Below are 18212 nucleotides of genomic sequence, written 5' to 3'. Positions count from 1 at the left end.
TAAACTTCCCAAGTTTGTTACCTTCCCGAATTTTCCTCATTGGAAGGGTTCAACAAGTGGAGAATTCTCCACTGTTGCTACTTATAAATTCATTTCTAATAAAGGGGATAACCTCTTTGATATGGATTGGGTTTGGAAATTAAAAATCTCACAAAAGCTCAAAGGCTTCTTGTGGTTGGTTTTTAATGGGAAACTGTTGACTAATGCTATGAGAATGAGAAGAGGGTTTACGGGGAATGCCAATTCCCCTAGATGTGATTCCCATGTTGAAAACATTGAGCATCTATTACGGGATTGCTCTAGTTCAAGAATCCTTTGGACTAATTTGAAGAGTAGGCACTGGTTTGATATGGAAAGTCAATACAACTTAATCGATTGGCTTACAAAGAATTTACGGGTTCCAATAAGCATGGACCCAAGTTGGAGTTTGATGTTTGTTGTTACAATTTGGCAAATCTGGAAGGAACGTAATCGAAAAGTCTTTGATAACATAGACCCATCTTGGCAAAATACTTTAGTCCTTATTCATAATTATGTTAATGAGATTAAACAAGATTTTTTCATGTCTTTATCTTCTCAAACAAGTGTTCCCATTTTAATTAAGTGGTTGCCTCCTCCTATAGGTAAGATCAAGTTGAATACTGATGGAACTGCCAGAGGAGATCCAGGAGAAGGTGGATTTGGGGGAGTTTTTTGAGATGAAACAAGAATTTGGCTAAGCGGGTATTTTGGAAAGCTTGACTCTTTCTCAAGCTTGGAAGCTGAGATGTGGGGCTAGTACAGAGGATTGACGATTGTGCTAGAGAAAGGACTGCATGAAGTAATCATTGAAACAGATTCATCTTTGGCTGAAAATCTATTAATTGAAGGGCCATTACAAAACTGCTCGTTCCGCAATATTGTTGAAAACTCAAGGCATCTTATTCGTAGATGCAATTGCACTATTCAAAGCATCATGCGAGAAAGCAACAAGTGCGCCAACATGCTCGCAAAAATGGGTTCAAACCAAACGGATCAGCTTGTGGTCATGGAGGAACCTCCTGTTGAAGTCTGAAGTCAGCTAGTGGCTGACATGATTGGAACGGCTTATTGGAGGATTTAATTCCCGATTTGCTTTCCTGCTTTGTGTTTTTGTTTTTTTTTCCCTTCTTTGTTTTGTTTTTCATTTCCGATGTACCAAAAAAAAAAAGTGAAGACAGAATATTTTCTTTTTAAAGATAAAATACTTACCCCCAAAGTATATATAATGCAAATATACCCCACATATTGATAATATTTTTTTAGGTGGAATCTAATTACAGGAAGAGGATTCTCTTTCAAATGGAGATGGATTGGAGCGTACTGTTAGATTCATGGGGTTCATCACGAGTTTTATTTTGATGATTCGAACTGTTTAATATATAAAGTTTGTTAAGTATTTTATGTTTGCAAAAAATTACGTTGATCAGATATCGGTAGCTCCTTGATCAGAACATATTTTTGTTAATAATTTATTTTTAAAATCATATTTACTATTGACAAAAATGTGTTTCGATTAAAGGTTTATTGATATCCGATTAACGTGAATTTATGTAATCATAAAGTACTTGATGAGCTCTATATATTAAAGAATTTTAATTATCGAAACGAGATCCGTGATGAGTCCCACAAACCTAACAGTATATTTTTAATCTACTATGTAGATCAGAGAGAAACCTCTTCCTTTTCAAATATTTTCTTAATCTATTCCTTCTCTAATATTTGATCCAAATACCTTAAAGCTTCGTTTGGCATTGGCTAATATAGTCAACTTTTTTGTGTTGAGACTTTTTTAGCCTGGCTTTTTCAGTCTCGTTTAGTTTTGATTTTTTGATTTTTTTTGACTTCTATGAGAAAAAGTATAATAATTATAAGTTGAATATGATATTTTGTCTTATTAACTTATTTAACTTATTTTGAACTTTTTTAACCCTAAAATAATAGCCAAACCAGCACTTAATTAGTAATAATGATAAGTAGTGAAATTGTGGTAGTTAAATTGTGATCTCTAAATCATCTACTAAATAATTTTTTTTTTTAAAAAAAAAAGTGTTGGGAGAACATCTGAATCCTAAATACTAGGTGTCATGCTGCCAGTTGCTGAATGAAATCCCAATTGTTGGCAATAGGGACGGATCCAAGATTATGACTTTGGGGGGGGGAGGGCAAAGTACGTTTAACCTCTAACAAATAAAATTTGAAGTTCAATACCAATTTCTACTAACATGGAAAAAATCAATAATGTTACGATAAAATATTGAACTATATATTCCTTGTCAACATAGTTGAGTACCAAAAGATGATTATACAATTGAGAATATTTTTTTGCCCATATTCACTTACAAAAAGTAGTAACTATTTCTACATGCATTTATATACTAAAATTATGCATCTTCAATTGAACTCGACGCTCTTTCATAATATCAAAAGCATGGATGATAGAATCTACATCAAACCCTCGAGCAATGTCTTTTTCAATGTACGTAATCAAGTAACTAGCCAGAAACCATCTTCTATCCTATTGCGCAATTTAGACTTAATGAGTTTCATAGCTGAAAATGCACGTTTTGATGTAGCAATTGAAACAGGTAAAGTCAACACAAGGCGAATCAATCTATCAATAAGAGGATAACTTGTCGACTTTTTTATTTTTGCCAACATGTGACACAACTCAGAAATAGTTGACAGTTTCTGAAACTCGGGAAGTATGGAAATATCAAGCTTATAGTTTTCCAACTGATATTTCAAATGCAATTTTTCTTGGTCGGAGAAATCCATGGGATAAAATTTATTTGCAAGTTTGCAAATATCCTCAATTTTGAATGATCTATAACCATCCCTAGGATCCAAAACTGAGCTAAGAACAAGCAATTCCGTTACATCTTCCTTAAACCTATTGTTTAATTCTTGTAACTGAGAATCAACTGTAACCATAAAAATATCAACTCGAAAATGATGTTCCATGGTGAGTTGATCTCTTTCAGAATGAGATCGACCTCGGCCTCCTTTATAAAGACAACTCATATCAGGAATCTGTATGCAATGATCATTAGAAAATAATTTAATTTTCTCCAATAATGGAACCCATCAATCTTTTCTAAATTTTTAAATAAGTATCTTCGTTGTAGACACCAAATGCATTGCATTTAATATATCTTGAGATTTACTAGCAAAGCTTGGCAACGATCATCAGTAATCTCCATGATATCCCTCATAAGATGTAAGATGGAGACAAACTCAAAAGATGTAATGAAATCACAAACTCCATCTGCCTCAGCTCGTGGATTCGATTTGCTTCTATCATTAATTATGTTTCTTAGGACTGTACAAGTAGCATTGAACATGTTTATCAAACTACAAATTGAGGGCTACTCTATATAATTTTGAAATTATCTAAAAAAAATTTAGGGGTGCAAACTCCTATAATTTTAAATTATTTTAAAATTTCTAATATAATATATGATATTTTCCAAACTTTTGGAGGTGCGGCCGCCCCCCTCCGCCCCCCTAGATCCATCCTTGGCTGGCAAGGGTGGTGGCGGTACTATATATGATAATGAATATTTTGCATGGAGAGAGAGCGGAGGGGGCCAACCAAGAAAGCTATGTGACGATAACTTATGTTTATATATAATTCTCCTATCATGACAAACGAAAAATGTTTAAGGGTTATAATTTAATTTATTTTTAATAATATAGAATGGATTCCATCTTTTACTTTTCATCCTTTTGTTCTTTATCTCATTCTATTCTTTCTTTTTCATCTCATTAGAGATCAAAATAGATGTGATATATTAACAGATATAACACTACTCCTAACAAACAGTCACTCATTTGTTATAAAAAAAGAAAAGAAAAATTATACTGATAATTCATATATTTTGCTCATTGTGTTATTTTGATTCTTACACTTTCAATTGATACAATTTTGAAATTTAATTTTAAATTTTGTTTCAATTTAGTCCAATTAATAATGCCGTCAGTATTTTTGACTGAGAATAATCACTGAATTGGTTGAGATTAACTTACTGACGTTAGTAAATTTATAATTTTATTCTAAAAAATATAACATATGCCACTTATATGCATTTTTATAAAAACAATGTCAAAAGTTGTAATCAATTGAATAAAATTATAACAAAATCATAAATTCATGATTAAAATCGAATCAGTTAGAATTACGAGACCAAAATGATATAAGGATTAAAGTACAAGGACTACTATCGCAATTTATTTTAAAAAAATTAATGAAAAAGTTTAAGAATAAAAAAAATAATGGATATAGAAGATACAAAATGAGAAAGATGTATTATAACTTCAAAGACTAAGGGCTTGTTTAATATTATGGCTGCTTCATAATGAGATGCAGTAACGTTTTTATAAGGTGAAACCATTGTATTTATAACAACTCCAAATAATTAATAGATATATATATATATATATACATATATAGGTATAATAGTAAGTGTATATATATATATATATATGAATATTCATATCTATAATCATTAGTATGTTGAGATAATAGATATTAATGAAGGAACATTATGTTGTAGGATATAAACCACACCAAACACTGATGTGATTAAATTAATAGATGAAATTAAAACCAACTACATTAAACAATCGTCTTACGTGCCCATCAAAAACCCTTGGTCATTAAAATATTCACATATAAACATGGTTGTTATAGGAGACAATGAACATGAACAAACTGGTTCAACAGTCAATCCTTCTCTCTCTCTCTCTCTTATATATAAGGGTAGTAAAACTAAAGAATATAGAATGGAAACATGGAACTATATAATAACCTTGATCATTGGGAGAGTTTGACCAAAAAAGAGAAAAAAAACATTGGGAGGGATGGGATGGGATGGAGCTTGGAAGCTTCAAATTTGAAACACAGAGAGGCGGTTGCTTTAGTAATAGTATTTATCAACGGCACATACCAGCTTTGCTCCAGCTGTGTGTGTGTGTCCCTGCAGCCAAACACGTCACTGTGATCCTTGAGCCCTGCGAGCCTACTCTCTCCTTGGGCGAGTGGAGGGTGGTAAACACATTCTCATGAGCCCAAAATAACACACATTGCCTGTGTTTGGCAACTGAGTTTGCAGGTTTTTTTGGCTATTTTAGTCACAAAAAATAAAATAGGTTATTTTAGTCATAACAAACAAAATATCACATCCAACCGATAATCATTACATTCTTCTCTCACAAAAAAACTCAAAAAAGCCAAAAAGCCCTTCCCAAACCAAGCTTTTAAGCCCATGCTAAAATAACCAAAAAAGCCAAAAAACCAAAAAGCCAACCCACTTCCCAAACGGAGGCATTATTACTCCGCTAAACACTCACTACAAAAAAAAATTAGACTTTTAGAAATTAAAGTTTAGGGATAAAATTATTCTTTTGACATTAAATATTTTTATTACGAAAAATGTGCAATTATATTTTTAATAACAAAAATTAAATATTAGTGATGAATTATTATCATTTTGGGACCAAATTTTGTATCAAAAAATAAATCATTTTGAGACCAAATTATTTTGTCCCTAAAAATCTATTTATTAGTGACATTTTCAAAATTTTGTCGCTAAAAACCTTATTTTTGATTTTTCGAGACAACCTTTTAGCGATTAATCTCATGATGATGGAAATTGGTCTATAAATATTTTTTGTAACAAAAATTTTACTTTTAGAGAGCAAAACATATGGGCCTTGTTTGATATAACTTTCAAAACATAATTTTTAAAAAAAATTTCTAAAATTTGTTTTGGTTAGAAATCACTTTCTCTCTCTTGCACATCAATCAATTATTTTTTCTCTCTCCTCTCTCATTCTCAATCACTTTTTCTTTCTCATACACGTCTATTCAACTACACAAAATATCAAATCATCCCAAACTTCCATATTCTAAAACAATTTTCAAAATATACAACCAAACAAACTAAAAAAATTTCTAAACTCCTTTCCTAAGATTTTTTTTTTTGAAAATTTTTCTCCCAAAATCAAACCAAATACACCCTTATTTTTTAAAACTCTTATATGCTGTAGTGACTTACACATCTCATGCATAATGCAACATGAAATTTCACTTTTAGCACCCACAAACCTCACCACTATTCAGTGTGTTTGATTTCAGTTTTATGAATTAAATTTTCTAAAAATTTATTTTTTTATTTTTCGTATTTCTTTTGTTTTTAGTGAATATTTTTAAAATTTTAAGTAATTTTTTTTAATACTTTTTTAGATGCATTTTACTTAGATGTATCTAAATAATAAAATATTTGTGAAAAAAATATTTTAAAAAATTAATAAATACTCAAATATACAATAAGTGTACTCAATTTTCGTTTTTTTAAAAAATATTTTTGATATTTAGTGAATTTTTTTTTAAAAAAATCACAAATATTATATTTTTTAACTGTCTAAAATTAAAAAAAAAATTGATTAAAATATTAACAATATTCAGTAAAAACAAAAAAATATGAAAAACGAAAAAATAAAATTTTTTAAAAAGTGAATTTTAAAAACTGAAACCAAACCGATAGATTACTATTCATTGTCATCCCCACATGCACTATATTCAAGTATAGTATTCGTTATCAACATTATCAAGTAACGATTTCCAACAATTTAAGATGCACATTTTTTTTTTACATAGTCTATATATTTTGTTGGTGTGATTTTATGCACCAACATATTTCATTTTCCCTTTTTCTTGATTGGTGATGCAATAGGAAACCTTCGTGTTTACTTCACACAAGTCCCTAACTATCACTAGTTTAAGAGAACAATTCTATTAGATCTATTTGGTGTAATTTCTAGAAAATTAAAAATTATTAGTTTTGTGAGTTTATTTAAGTCATTTTGGACATACAAACAATAAAAAAACTTCATTAAATATTTTTCACACAAAAATTTAAAAAATATTTACATTTGAATGCATGCTATAACAATACGAAATAGAAATTTAATCATTATTTTGCCAAATAGGGAAAATTAGTAACTTGTGCGTGGTGCTAAGAGCATCTCTATCGAAATCTTTAAAATTTGGTGTGTCAATTTTTTTTTAAAGATTTAGGTGACAAATTGATGTGTGTCAATTTTTTTTTAAAGATTTAGGTGACAAATTGATATATATCAATTTGATATAGAAGCTCTCTACTGGATAAGTCAAATCTATTATTCTGTGCCGTTTTGGGAACAAAATAAAAAGTCACGTTTTTGGACAAAATGTCCAAAAATGCAAGTGTCAAAAACGCAAGTGTAAAATTACAAATTAGGGCCTCTGACAAAAAAATAAAAAAAATGAATTTCTTATGTTGGGTAAAGGTATTTTGGTCATTTTAATTTGATTTGACACCATAAACAAATATTAAACTAAAAAGCCAAAAATCAACTTTTTACTAACTTTCCAAATCACTTTCTAAAAGGCTAAAAAGTTTGGTAAAAAGTCAAAAGTCAGTTTTTTACTAACTTTTCAAAACACCTTAAAAAAAACACATGGTGCAGTTGAGATTTAAAAAAAAAAAAAAATTAGAAGAAATTTAGAGGATGTAAAATTTAACATGTTAAGATCATGCTAAATATTAACTCAACATTTGACATGTTGAATGATTTTTTTTTTTTTTAATGTCAAAATTGAATTAATGTACCACATAAAATTTGACAGTTCGATTGAAGCTGGTCGAGGATAGCTATCATAAAGGAGCACTAGGATACCCATTACTTACAAAATAATAATAATAATAAAAAAATTAATTTAATAATAATAAAAAATTAATAAATAAATAAAGGTGGGAAAATTGATAGAGCTCCAAAGTTGAGTGAACCTTTTTTTGGTAAGGTTGGGAATGAAATTCGTGAAATTCGTAATTTGATCCGATCTAATCAAATTTGATAGGTTTGGATTTTTTTTTTGAAATTTGTAGTTCGGTTCTGAATTGAAAAATTAAAAATTCATAGTCTACGGATCGGTTCTGGATTGAACCCTACGGTCCCAGATTGGAACCAATTCGAACCGTATACAAATAATTTATAATTATATTATATACCTTCTCACATAATATCTTCTCTTATTATATATCAAACCTAAACCTACATATTATCTTCTTTTATTGCTTTTGTTTGTTGATTTTTAGTTTTAATTTATAATGGAATCAGTTTTCTTATGGTTGTTTAAATTCTAAAATAATATGTCACTGTTATAAAAAGACATGTTACTATTGTGAAATTAATATGATGTTATATTTATGTTTTTATGAAACTAAAATATTTTATATATATTTTTTTATTATTTAATTATGTAAATTCATGATGTTAAATTGATGTAATCTGTGTTTAAATAGATTGATTTTACGATTTAAACGAATTGAATTAATTTCAATTTGTCAAGAATCATAAATAATGAATCGATCTTAATTTTATTTCAATTCAGACTAATCCGAACCACGTTCGACCTTACTTTTTGGCCAATGTGATGGTGACATCCACGCTCTAATTGAGGAGCGTGGCAGAAAAATGTTAGAGTCGGCCATCGCTTTATTCTACGCTCCGTTGGGCCCCCAAAACAAGGCCCAAAAAACACCTCACAAACCGACAGACAGACAACCCTCCCTAAATCACCGACCCCACAATTAGGAGCAGAGCCAGCACCTCACCCCCTTCCTTCTCCACCGCTTGATTCTTCCCCAAACTCTATGTTTGCTTGACACGTGTACCACTTGTGCATCGAAACGTGGCAGCTACTGTCACTCCATTATTGAGATGATTTTATTCATATGTTAAACAATTGGGGGATATTATTTTAAAAATAATTTTTTACAGAGAGTTTAAAAAATTTAAAAATTTGTTTAATGGTATATTTTGAAAATAATTTTAGAGTTTTAAAATTTGGGATGATTTGATATTTTTTTATAATTGGATAGATGAGTGTGAGAGAAAAAATAATTAAAAATAAGAGAAGAGAGAGAAAAAATAATTAATTGATATGTACTAGAGAAAAAAATAATGTAAATTTTTTTTAAAAAAATTTCAATCAAACATATTTTTAAAATTTTTTCTTTAAAAATATATTTTGAAATACAAACCAAAATGATTGCTGTCTTTGAGGTTTCACCATCCCCAAGTCTTTTTGTAGGTGCATTGCCCCAATATTTCAATGTTTCGCACTTACCACTGTTGAAGTTCGGTTATGTTATCGTATAAGCCCTCCTTTAGATTTCTGATAATTATGTTGATTTTTTTTTTCTTTTCTTTCTTAAAATTATATTAACTTCTTTTGAGATTTATTTTAATTTGCAGATTACCTGTTCCGTTAGTTGATCCTTAGTTTAACTAACAGTTCTGTTTGTTTTATTTTTTTTATTATTCTTTTTAATTTTGGATAAAAGTTAATGATTAATTGTTAGATTAGCACGTTTGATGATTTTAATTTGGTTTGTATAACATTTGAAATGATTATCGGTAAATCAAAAGAAAAGAAATTAATTAATCATTTTTTAGATAAACAAATTAGTATAAATTATTAAAGTCAAATGAAAAATACAAAAACTTGTATGGATATAATGCAATAATATATATATATATATATATATATTTGTAGTCATACCATGTGAGAAATATTATTTAATACTATTCAAATAAATACATGTGGTGTCCCAATTAAATTTTTTTTTTTCATTGTAGATAGTGAGACTTATCAATTTTATCTTCTTTTTTTTTTTAAACAATTGGACTGTGTGATGTCAAATATTGATTAAACACTGCTAGATAACTTATCTTATATTTATGTAATTAATTTTTTAAATTTATTTCATTATCAGTTTTGTCATAACACTAGATTTTTCTAGAATACACACTATTTTATGTGTACTACATACAAGTTAAAATATTTGTGGTGCTAATTACCTTAAATATCATAACAATTTTTTTTTTAAGTCATAACCATGTATAACCAAAATAATAATCGCACATTTAATGGTTATTAACATCATTAGTCACTGTGGAAGTCAATGTAACAATTTGAAATTTTTGAGTAATTGATTTAAATTTTATTTTATTGAAAAACCACATTTCTCTTACTTGTTCAGGTATCCACTTGTGCACTGCTGCAGCTCACCATTGACTTTTTCGACTCCAAGGATAATGTGAGAATAGTAAAAAAAAAAAATAAAGATAGAAAAAGCAGAAAGGTTAAAAAAAAATATTTCTTTAAAATAATGATTTGTACTTATATTTCATTAACTATGACTTTATGATCAAAACAAAACAATTATTAGAGCTAATAAATTATCAAATTAAAATTAATTGTGATAATTACGGCCAAAGTTGTCTTTCACTATGTTCCAAATAATATTGGTTATTGCTAAATGTGATAATGATCAACAGCTCAAATTCATTTTTTTTTTAGATCTAACGATTAAAAATAGAAATGCATATCATAAAGTAAACACCTTTTTTAGGTGTATATAGTATCAATTCCCACCAAGTTTGTCTTAAAAATAACCAAATGAAAAGGTTCATCTGCTCTGAAGGGATAAAAAAGAAGAGGAAAAGGCTATGCCAAGTAAAAATGATAACCAGTGTGAGTTTCGAGGTACCTGTTAGACAATTCTAAGCATTTTTTAAAAATTTTGTTAACAAATATCTTAGAACTTATTGACAAACTTAAAATAATTATACATCATAGGAAAATATTTCAGCTTAGCTTATTGACAAACTTAAAATAATTATACATTATGGGGAAATATTTTAGTGTAGTGTATATTGTATGTAATTTTATCAAAAACTTATGTAATGTTTTGCAGATTTACACAAGTGATTTTATAAAAATGCGTAAATTGAATACAAATTCGCATCATGTAAATTTTTACGAACTTATGTGAATTTGTGTTTAATTTATGCATTTTTGTGAGATTACTTATGTAAATTTGTAAAAACTTATGTAATTTTATCGTAAGGCCACATATACTAGAGAATTTTCCTAAAAGGTGCAAGCTATAAAAATATAAAGAGGAGGATTCCTTCCAGTTCAAAATCTAGACTGGAGGGAGTTGGTTGGGCCCGTGAGGCCTATCACGAGACCCATTTTGATAATTCAAATCGTTTATTTTATCTGGCACTTCATGTATTTCATCCATAAAAAAAATTGGGTTGATCCGATTATTGCAACTAGGGCTGAGCAAGAAATCCGTAAAATCCGTAATCCGATCCAGTCCAGTCCAATCCGATAGGTTTGGATTGGTTTTTTGAATCCGTGGTTCGGTTCCGGATTGAAGAATTAAAAATCCGTAGTCCACGGATTGGTTCCGGATTGAACCCCACGGTTTCGGATTGGAACCGATCCGAACCGTATACAAATAATCTATATTTTTATTATACATCATTCCCCATAGTATCTTCTCTTATTTTATATAAAATCTAAACTCAAACTTAAACCTCGTATAATATCTTTTTTTATTACTTTTGTTTGTTAGTTTTTAGTTTTAATTTGTAATGATCTAAATACTTATGATGAAACTGGTTTTTTTATGATTGTTTAAATTCTAGAACATTATATCGCTATTATAGAAAAACTTGTTGCTATTATAGAAGTAATATAGCGCTATGTTTATATTTTTATAAAATTAAAGTGTTATATATATATATTTTTGTTATTTAATTATGTGAATCCGTGGTCCTAAACCGATCCAATCCGTGTTTAAATGGATTGGTTCGGATTGGTTCCAAGATTTAAACGGATTGGATTGGTTTCGATTTTTTAGGAACCGTAGATAACGGATTGGTCCTGGTTTTATCCCAATCCGGTCCAATCCGGACCATGCTCACCCCTAATTGCAACTTATTTAATTTATTATTTTTGTCATAAAAAAAAATGTATGATACATTTTTAAAAAACACAATTGTTGTCTCTTGTTTTAGTGAAAAATACGGAAAATTAGAGAAGTAACAGTTATTAGATCGACCTATTTGTCTAATAAAATGAATAGTTTAAATTGTCAAAACGAGACTCGTAGTAGATTCCACGAGCCTAAACAAGTCTCTCCAATTTAGATTTTGGACGGATGGGAATTCTCCTCCAAAATATAATCCATTATTTTTCATTTTGGTAACCAATTCCCTTATGAAACTTAATTAACAAGACTCTATTTTAATTTTGCAATCTTGTACTATTTTCGCACAAATTAATCATAGTGCTTTGGTCAAAAGAATTATAGTGTGGTTCGAAGTTAATACGCCTACCTTGATCTTAAGTTTCAATTGAAAATTAGATAAAAGGTTAGCTTATTGGTTAAAAGTAAATTTTAAAAAAATTAGTTCTTTTTGCATATTCGGATAATTTTCTTTTATTAATTTTTTTAAGGATAAATTACGACGGTAATCTTTATATTTTGGTCCTTATGTCATTTTCGTTCCTATAATTTTAGTTAGATCAATTTTAACTCACAGATTTGATATAGTTACATTAGTGTAATTTAGTCCATTGAAGTTGGATCAATTTAGGAAAAAATATGGTTTTTTAAGGAGTAAGCCTCACAGATTTCGTATATTAATCAACGTCCATTGAAATTTAGATAAAAATATAGTAAGCCTTACAGATTTGATATAATTGCATTAGTTCCATTGTGATTTTAATTTGTATAATACTTACTCTAATTTTCATCAATAATTTGTTAGTTATATAGATGAAAAGATCATATTGTCATATCTATTATACAAAAATGTATAATTTACGTTACAATTTATTTTTGTATTTTTATAACATCTGCATTAGTTTCAATCAGTATAATCATGTCAAAATTATAGGACTTACTATATTTTTTTCAAACTTAAAAGTGGTCATTGTAATTTACCCTAAAAAAATAAATAATTTGAATGGTCATTAGCAATTCCTAATAAAAAAAAGAAGGCTAAAATCTATTTTACCTTCTTGTGGTTCGGTTTTGGAGCATTTTATCCCCCCTATAATTCAAATATAGGCAAAGAATCCCTTTATGATTTCGGATTAAAGTGCAAAATTAACTTTGTTAAAAATAAAGACAAAATTACCTAAATATCCCTATGTTATATTCTCTTTCTCTCTTCTCTAATATATATAATTTTCTATCTTAATCACATATTTAACAAATTAAATCATGAATTAAATTAAACATCTTGATTTATTACCATAAAATTACCTTAAACTATTTTTTATTTTTTTTATTTTTAAACCTATTTAATAACTTTTTTAATTAAACGTAAAATTATTATAAATTAATCTAAACACCTTAATTTATTAACCATAAAATTACCTTAATCTAAGTTTTAATTTTTAATTTTTAATCTAATTGCTTATTTAATAACATTTTAAAATAAACAAAATTAAATAATAAATTAAACTAAACACCCTAATTTATTATCATAAAATTACATTATTTAATCTCATTTGAAATTAAACATACACGCATATATATATATATATATATATATATATATATAAAACAAATTAAATCATAAATTAACCTAAATATCATTCATTAACATAAAATTAAATCATAAATTACATTAATTTAATTTTTAATTTTTAACTTGCTTTATTATTTAATAACATTTTAAATTAAATATTTGCATAGATATATATATATAAAATAAATTAAACCATAAATTAACCTAAAATACCTTACTTTATTACCATGAAATTATCTTAATCTACATATTAATTTTTAGCTCAATTTCTCATTTAATAATATTTTAAATTAAATTATTGATAGAAGATGACAATTAAGATTATTGTTTGGTTAGGATTAAGATTTAATTTGAAGAATAAAATGAATATGAGGATATTTTTGACATTTAATTTAATTTTTTTATTTTGATTTAGAATTTTTGCATTATTTACTCTTAATTTGGGAAAGTGTGACACATTGACCGTTATTTTTAACGAAAAAATTAATCATAACACTTTAATCTAAAACTACAGAAGAATTCCTGCTCATATTTGAATCCTGAGGGAATAAAGTACACTGTAGTCAAACCACAAGCGAGTAAACTAAGGCTAAGTTTGATATATTGTAAAAAAGTTAAAAAATTAAAAAGTTATTTAAAAAATTAAAAAGTTAATACTATTCACCAAAGTCAACAATTACGGCAGCATAACCCCCAATCTTAATTTTTTTCTACAAATCAATTTTTATAATTTTTTATTACATATTTTTTCATAAAAAGTCAAAAAATTAACCCAAACATCCATATTTTCTTCCTCAATTTTTTAGTTCAAAAAGACAAAAAATACACTTATTTAGGACACTCCAAATAACTCCTAAATTTTGCCAAAAAAAAAGAAAAAAAAAAACCATATTAAACCATATTATATTGTTTTTTTTTTTGGTCTCCCAGAGTATCCTCCGCTGACCGCGGAGACTAATCCCTTCGCTGATTGTAAGCACCAAAAAAGGGTGAAATAACTGGTCCAAAGATTTAAGGCTGCTCCATGCCCAAGGCGGAAATCGAACCCCCGACACTTAGGGGTTGTTTGGGATAATCTAAATAAGTGCACTTTTTGTCTTTTTACGAAAAGATGTGCAGAAAAGTAGAGAGGTGATGTGATGAAAAAAAGATAAAAAGATGGATTATATAGAGAATGTCAAACTTGGCCTTAGTTAAGGGAGGAGGAGTCCTTACCACTCCACCCCACCCCCTGGGTTAACCATATTATATTGTGGGATTAAGAACAAGTAGCAGCAAAAAAAACAAATCAGGTTTGCTAAAGCTTTTGGTAGGTGTTGTTTTTGGGGGTGGGGGGCCACTACCTTTATTTTCCCCCTATGTTTGAACTTATGAGAGAAATGCCTATATAAGAAGTAGGCCTGTGTTAAAGAAATATCTCAGAGGAGAGGAAGGTGTAGCAAAAGAAAGAAAGTTATTAAGGAGCGTGCAGCCATTGGAGCCTTTTCCCCTCTTAACTTTGTTGTAAGGCAAGGAAGGAATCCATTCTTGGAGGGAAGTTTCTTGCAAAGTCTTGGGAGTCCTCATTTCAAAACCTTCCTTTCTTTTCTCTCTTTTTTGGGTATTATATATTCACTTCTCATATCTCCTCATAACCCAAGTATTAATTTCCCTTTCCCTTTGGTGTCTCTCATTTGCCATCTCTCCTTCAAAACTTGGTCCCCAAAACAATTTTCTCTTTTGGGTTTTTGTTATTTTGATGCAAAGCAAATATTGAAGGTTTTGCTTTCATGTTTTAAGCTCTTTTTTTCTTGGAACCATTTGCTTAAAAGAGAATTTTAACAATACAAAAAATGGGAGTGGGAGGAACTTTGGAGTACATTTCTGAGCTGATGAGCAGTGGCCATAAACACAAGAAGAAGAGGAAGCAATTACAAACTGTGGAGCTCAAAGTCAGGATGGACTGTGATGGTTGTGAGCTCAAAGTCAAGAAAGCTCTCTCTTCATTAAGTGGTATACTCTCTTCTTTCAACAAAAAACATTATTTTCTTTAGGTAGAAAAAAAATAAAAATAAAAATAAAAAAATTGAACAAGTTTATGAACATAAAAATCAGCTACAAAATCGGACACGAAATATATATTGTTTTTGGAAACACAAAAATTATCACAGAATCCGACACAATTTTTTTACTAAATTAGAAGTTTCTGCCTAGTTCTATGTTCTTTGTATTTTTCAATAGATAAATTTTTTCAAGAATTTTGCTAACAAACACTGTCAAATCTTGTCCGTTGAAGTGTATTGTGTCTCATTTTCTATTATTATTATTATTTTTAAATGATGTATAAGTGATGATGAATAGAATTTGAAGGGTGATGAATTAATTGTTGGGTGATTATTATTTTGTTATGTAGGAGTGAAATCAGTGGATATAAACAGGAAGCAACAGAAGGTGACAGTGAATGGATATGTTGAGGCAAACAAGGTGTTGAAGAAGGCAAAGTCAACAGGGAAAAGGGCTGAGATATGGCCCTATATACCCTACAACCTAGTGACTCAGCCCTACGCAGCCCAAACTTATGACAAGAAGGCACCTCCTGGCTATGTCAGAAGGGTTGAGAACCCAACCAGTGCCACTGTTACCAGATATGAAGATCCCTACATCTCCATGTTCAGTGATGACAACCCAAATGCCTGCTCTATCATGTAGCTCCGCCTCAACTCATCAGCATCAATCTTCAAATACTTCAATATTAAAATATATATCCAGAGAGAGAAGTGTCTAGAATTTAAATGTAAGGGGTAGATTTAAATTTGGTGTCGTGTAGGCTAAGCATGATGTATCTGATCTATACATTTTGAATTTAGAGTGTTTTTCTGGATATGTAACGTTGTTATGAAGAATAGTGCTACTGTAGGTATTTTTGTTTCCTCATGTAATCTAGATTCCAGGCTTTTTTTTTTTTTTTTTTTTTTTTCTTCTTCTTTTTATCAAAAAAAAAAAAAAAAAAAATCTTTCTTTCTTTTTGAAGGGTGCTTTTGTAAAGGGTAGTTATGGAAGACTTTGTGCTGTGAATGGTTTTGATGAATCTCAAGCTGTGGAATGAAAGAGAATGGGTTGTTTTTTTAGGATACACACCTACTACTACTTTATTATAGTATTTGAATATTGTATTATACTATTCATGCAATGCATCATGATGTTATGGTGGTTTATATTTATGTTTGAAATTGGGATGGCATGGCCCTTGGCTGCTTCACAGCTGTTCCTTCCGATAAAAATATCCCAAGAAGAATGCAAGCTAGCTGCTGTTAGATGATTGAGAGGATAGACTTCTATTCCATATCAGGTAACTAGTGTTTTAAACCCATATTACGAAAAAGAAAGCTGCATAATGAGGAATAAATTCTAACAAAACAATAATTGCCTTTCTCAGGAGTGTACAATTGCATTTTGGAAAAGTAACTTCTTTTCGGTATGTGAATTAGAAGGTACTGTTCAGACCCGAAGATCACCACGGATTTGTTTGGATGATTTGGTCAAAGACTATATCTAGGACACAAGTGGACTATATATACATGAGTAATGCTAATCACATTTTTACATGGAGGTGGATTCCTTCTAATCTAGATTATGGGCATGTTTGAGATTGTGGGGTTCATCATCAGTCTCGTTTTAATGATCTACAGTATTCATTATATGTCATTCACAAAAAAGTTAAGTTGATCCAACAGTCATATTATCGAAACAAGATTTGTGGTGGATCCCACAGGACTGGACAACACTATGAGCCGGGAAGCAACTTCGTTTTTATATCACCTTTATCATACCATCTCATATGTCAACATTACATTGGAGATTAATACGAATGTTGACATCAATAATATGCTGATCAATACGAGTCTTAAGATTCATTATATTAATAATGTGCTGACACATGAAATGATTAACTAAAAGTGTATAATCTTACTCTACATATATTAGTTGAAACCAAACTCTAAATAACCAAAAAAAAAAAAACAAAAAAAAAGTGCTTAACAAGGTCAAGAATATCTTTTTATTTAAAATTATTTTTTTTTCACTTTTTTAATTGAAAAATTATTATTAAATACCTAAATTTAATTTTTCAAATATATTCAAGGATATAATTGGTATTTGGAGATAGTTTAGGAAATAAAATAAATTTTTAGATCAAGTTTTAATGCCACGCTAGCAAATTTGGTCTGATTTGGACGACATCTAATGAAAAGGGTAAAATTGATCTAAAATTGAATAGTTTAAATATAAAATTAATATAATTAAAAGAAAATGTATTGAATTGATTTTTAAATGATAGTATGAGAGAAAAAAATAAAATTTTCTCCAAAACAACATGATCAAGATTTTGAGGTTAAAGATGTAAGCAAGATTTAACGGATCAAGAGTGACAGGAATTTTTTTTAAAAAAAAAAAATAGCTTTTTTTTTTTTTTTTTTTTTTAGTACTGTTAACAAAATCAAGAAGGAAAATTACGCATAAACAATTCCCAAGCTAAAAATAAGGATTTGCATCAACATCTCTTATTAGTTTCACATCAAATCTTAGGGCATTATTTAGAGGGAGTAGGACTCTTTCAATGACTAGAGTTTGTAACACAACGTTAAGGTCACCATCTCCAGAAAATTATTCAAAGCTGGTGGCGCAGTCATCGATCAGAGGCTGATATTTATCACTTTTTACAAAAATAATAAATTTTATAATTTAAATCAATAACTACTAATTTAAAATAG

At 28.9% G+C, this 18212-nt stretch overlaps 2 protein-coding genes across 2 annotated transcripts; one reads left to right on the top strand and one right to left on the bottom strand.

Annotated features, from left to right (window-relative positions):
* Positions 1–2505: 2505 nt before the first annotated feature.
* On the bottom strand, positions 2506–3362 carry LOC145820949 (uncharacterized). The gene is made up of 2 exons (XM_082917614.1): positions 3186–3362; positions 2506–3051 (listed from the first exon to the last, which is right to left on the bottom strand). Exons 1-2 carry the CDS (start codon positions 3360–3362, stop codon positions 2506–2508), a joined length of 723 nt encoding a protein of 240 aa, XP_082773740.1.
* An 11290-nt stretch (positions 3363–14652) lies between these two features.
* Positions 14653–16576, top strand: LOC114294195 (Heavy metal transport/detoxification superfamily protein). Its single transcript, XM_028238322.2, has 2 exons — positions 14653–15456; positions 15857–16576. Exons 1-2 carry the CDS (start codon positions 15297–15299, stop codon positions 16150–16152), a joined length of 456 nt encoding a protein of 151 aa, XP_028094123.1. The 5' UTR covers positions 14653–15296; the 3' UTR covers positions 16153–16576.
* The last annotated feature ends 1636 nt before the right edge of the window (positions 16577–18212 follow it).

Source organism: Camellia sinensis, chromosome 1 (genome assembly GCF_055761805.1).
Source record: "Camellia sinensis isolate YWXY chromosome 1, ASM5576180v1, whole genome shotgun sequence".
Lineage (NCBI taxonomy): Eukaryota > Viridiplantae > Streptophyta > Magnoliopsida > Ericales > Theaceae > Camellia > Camellia sinensis.
This window is presented reverse-complemented; position numbering and strand designations above follow the sequence as displayed.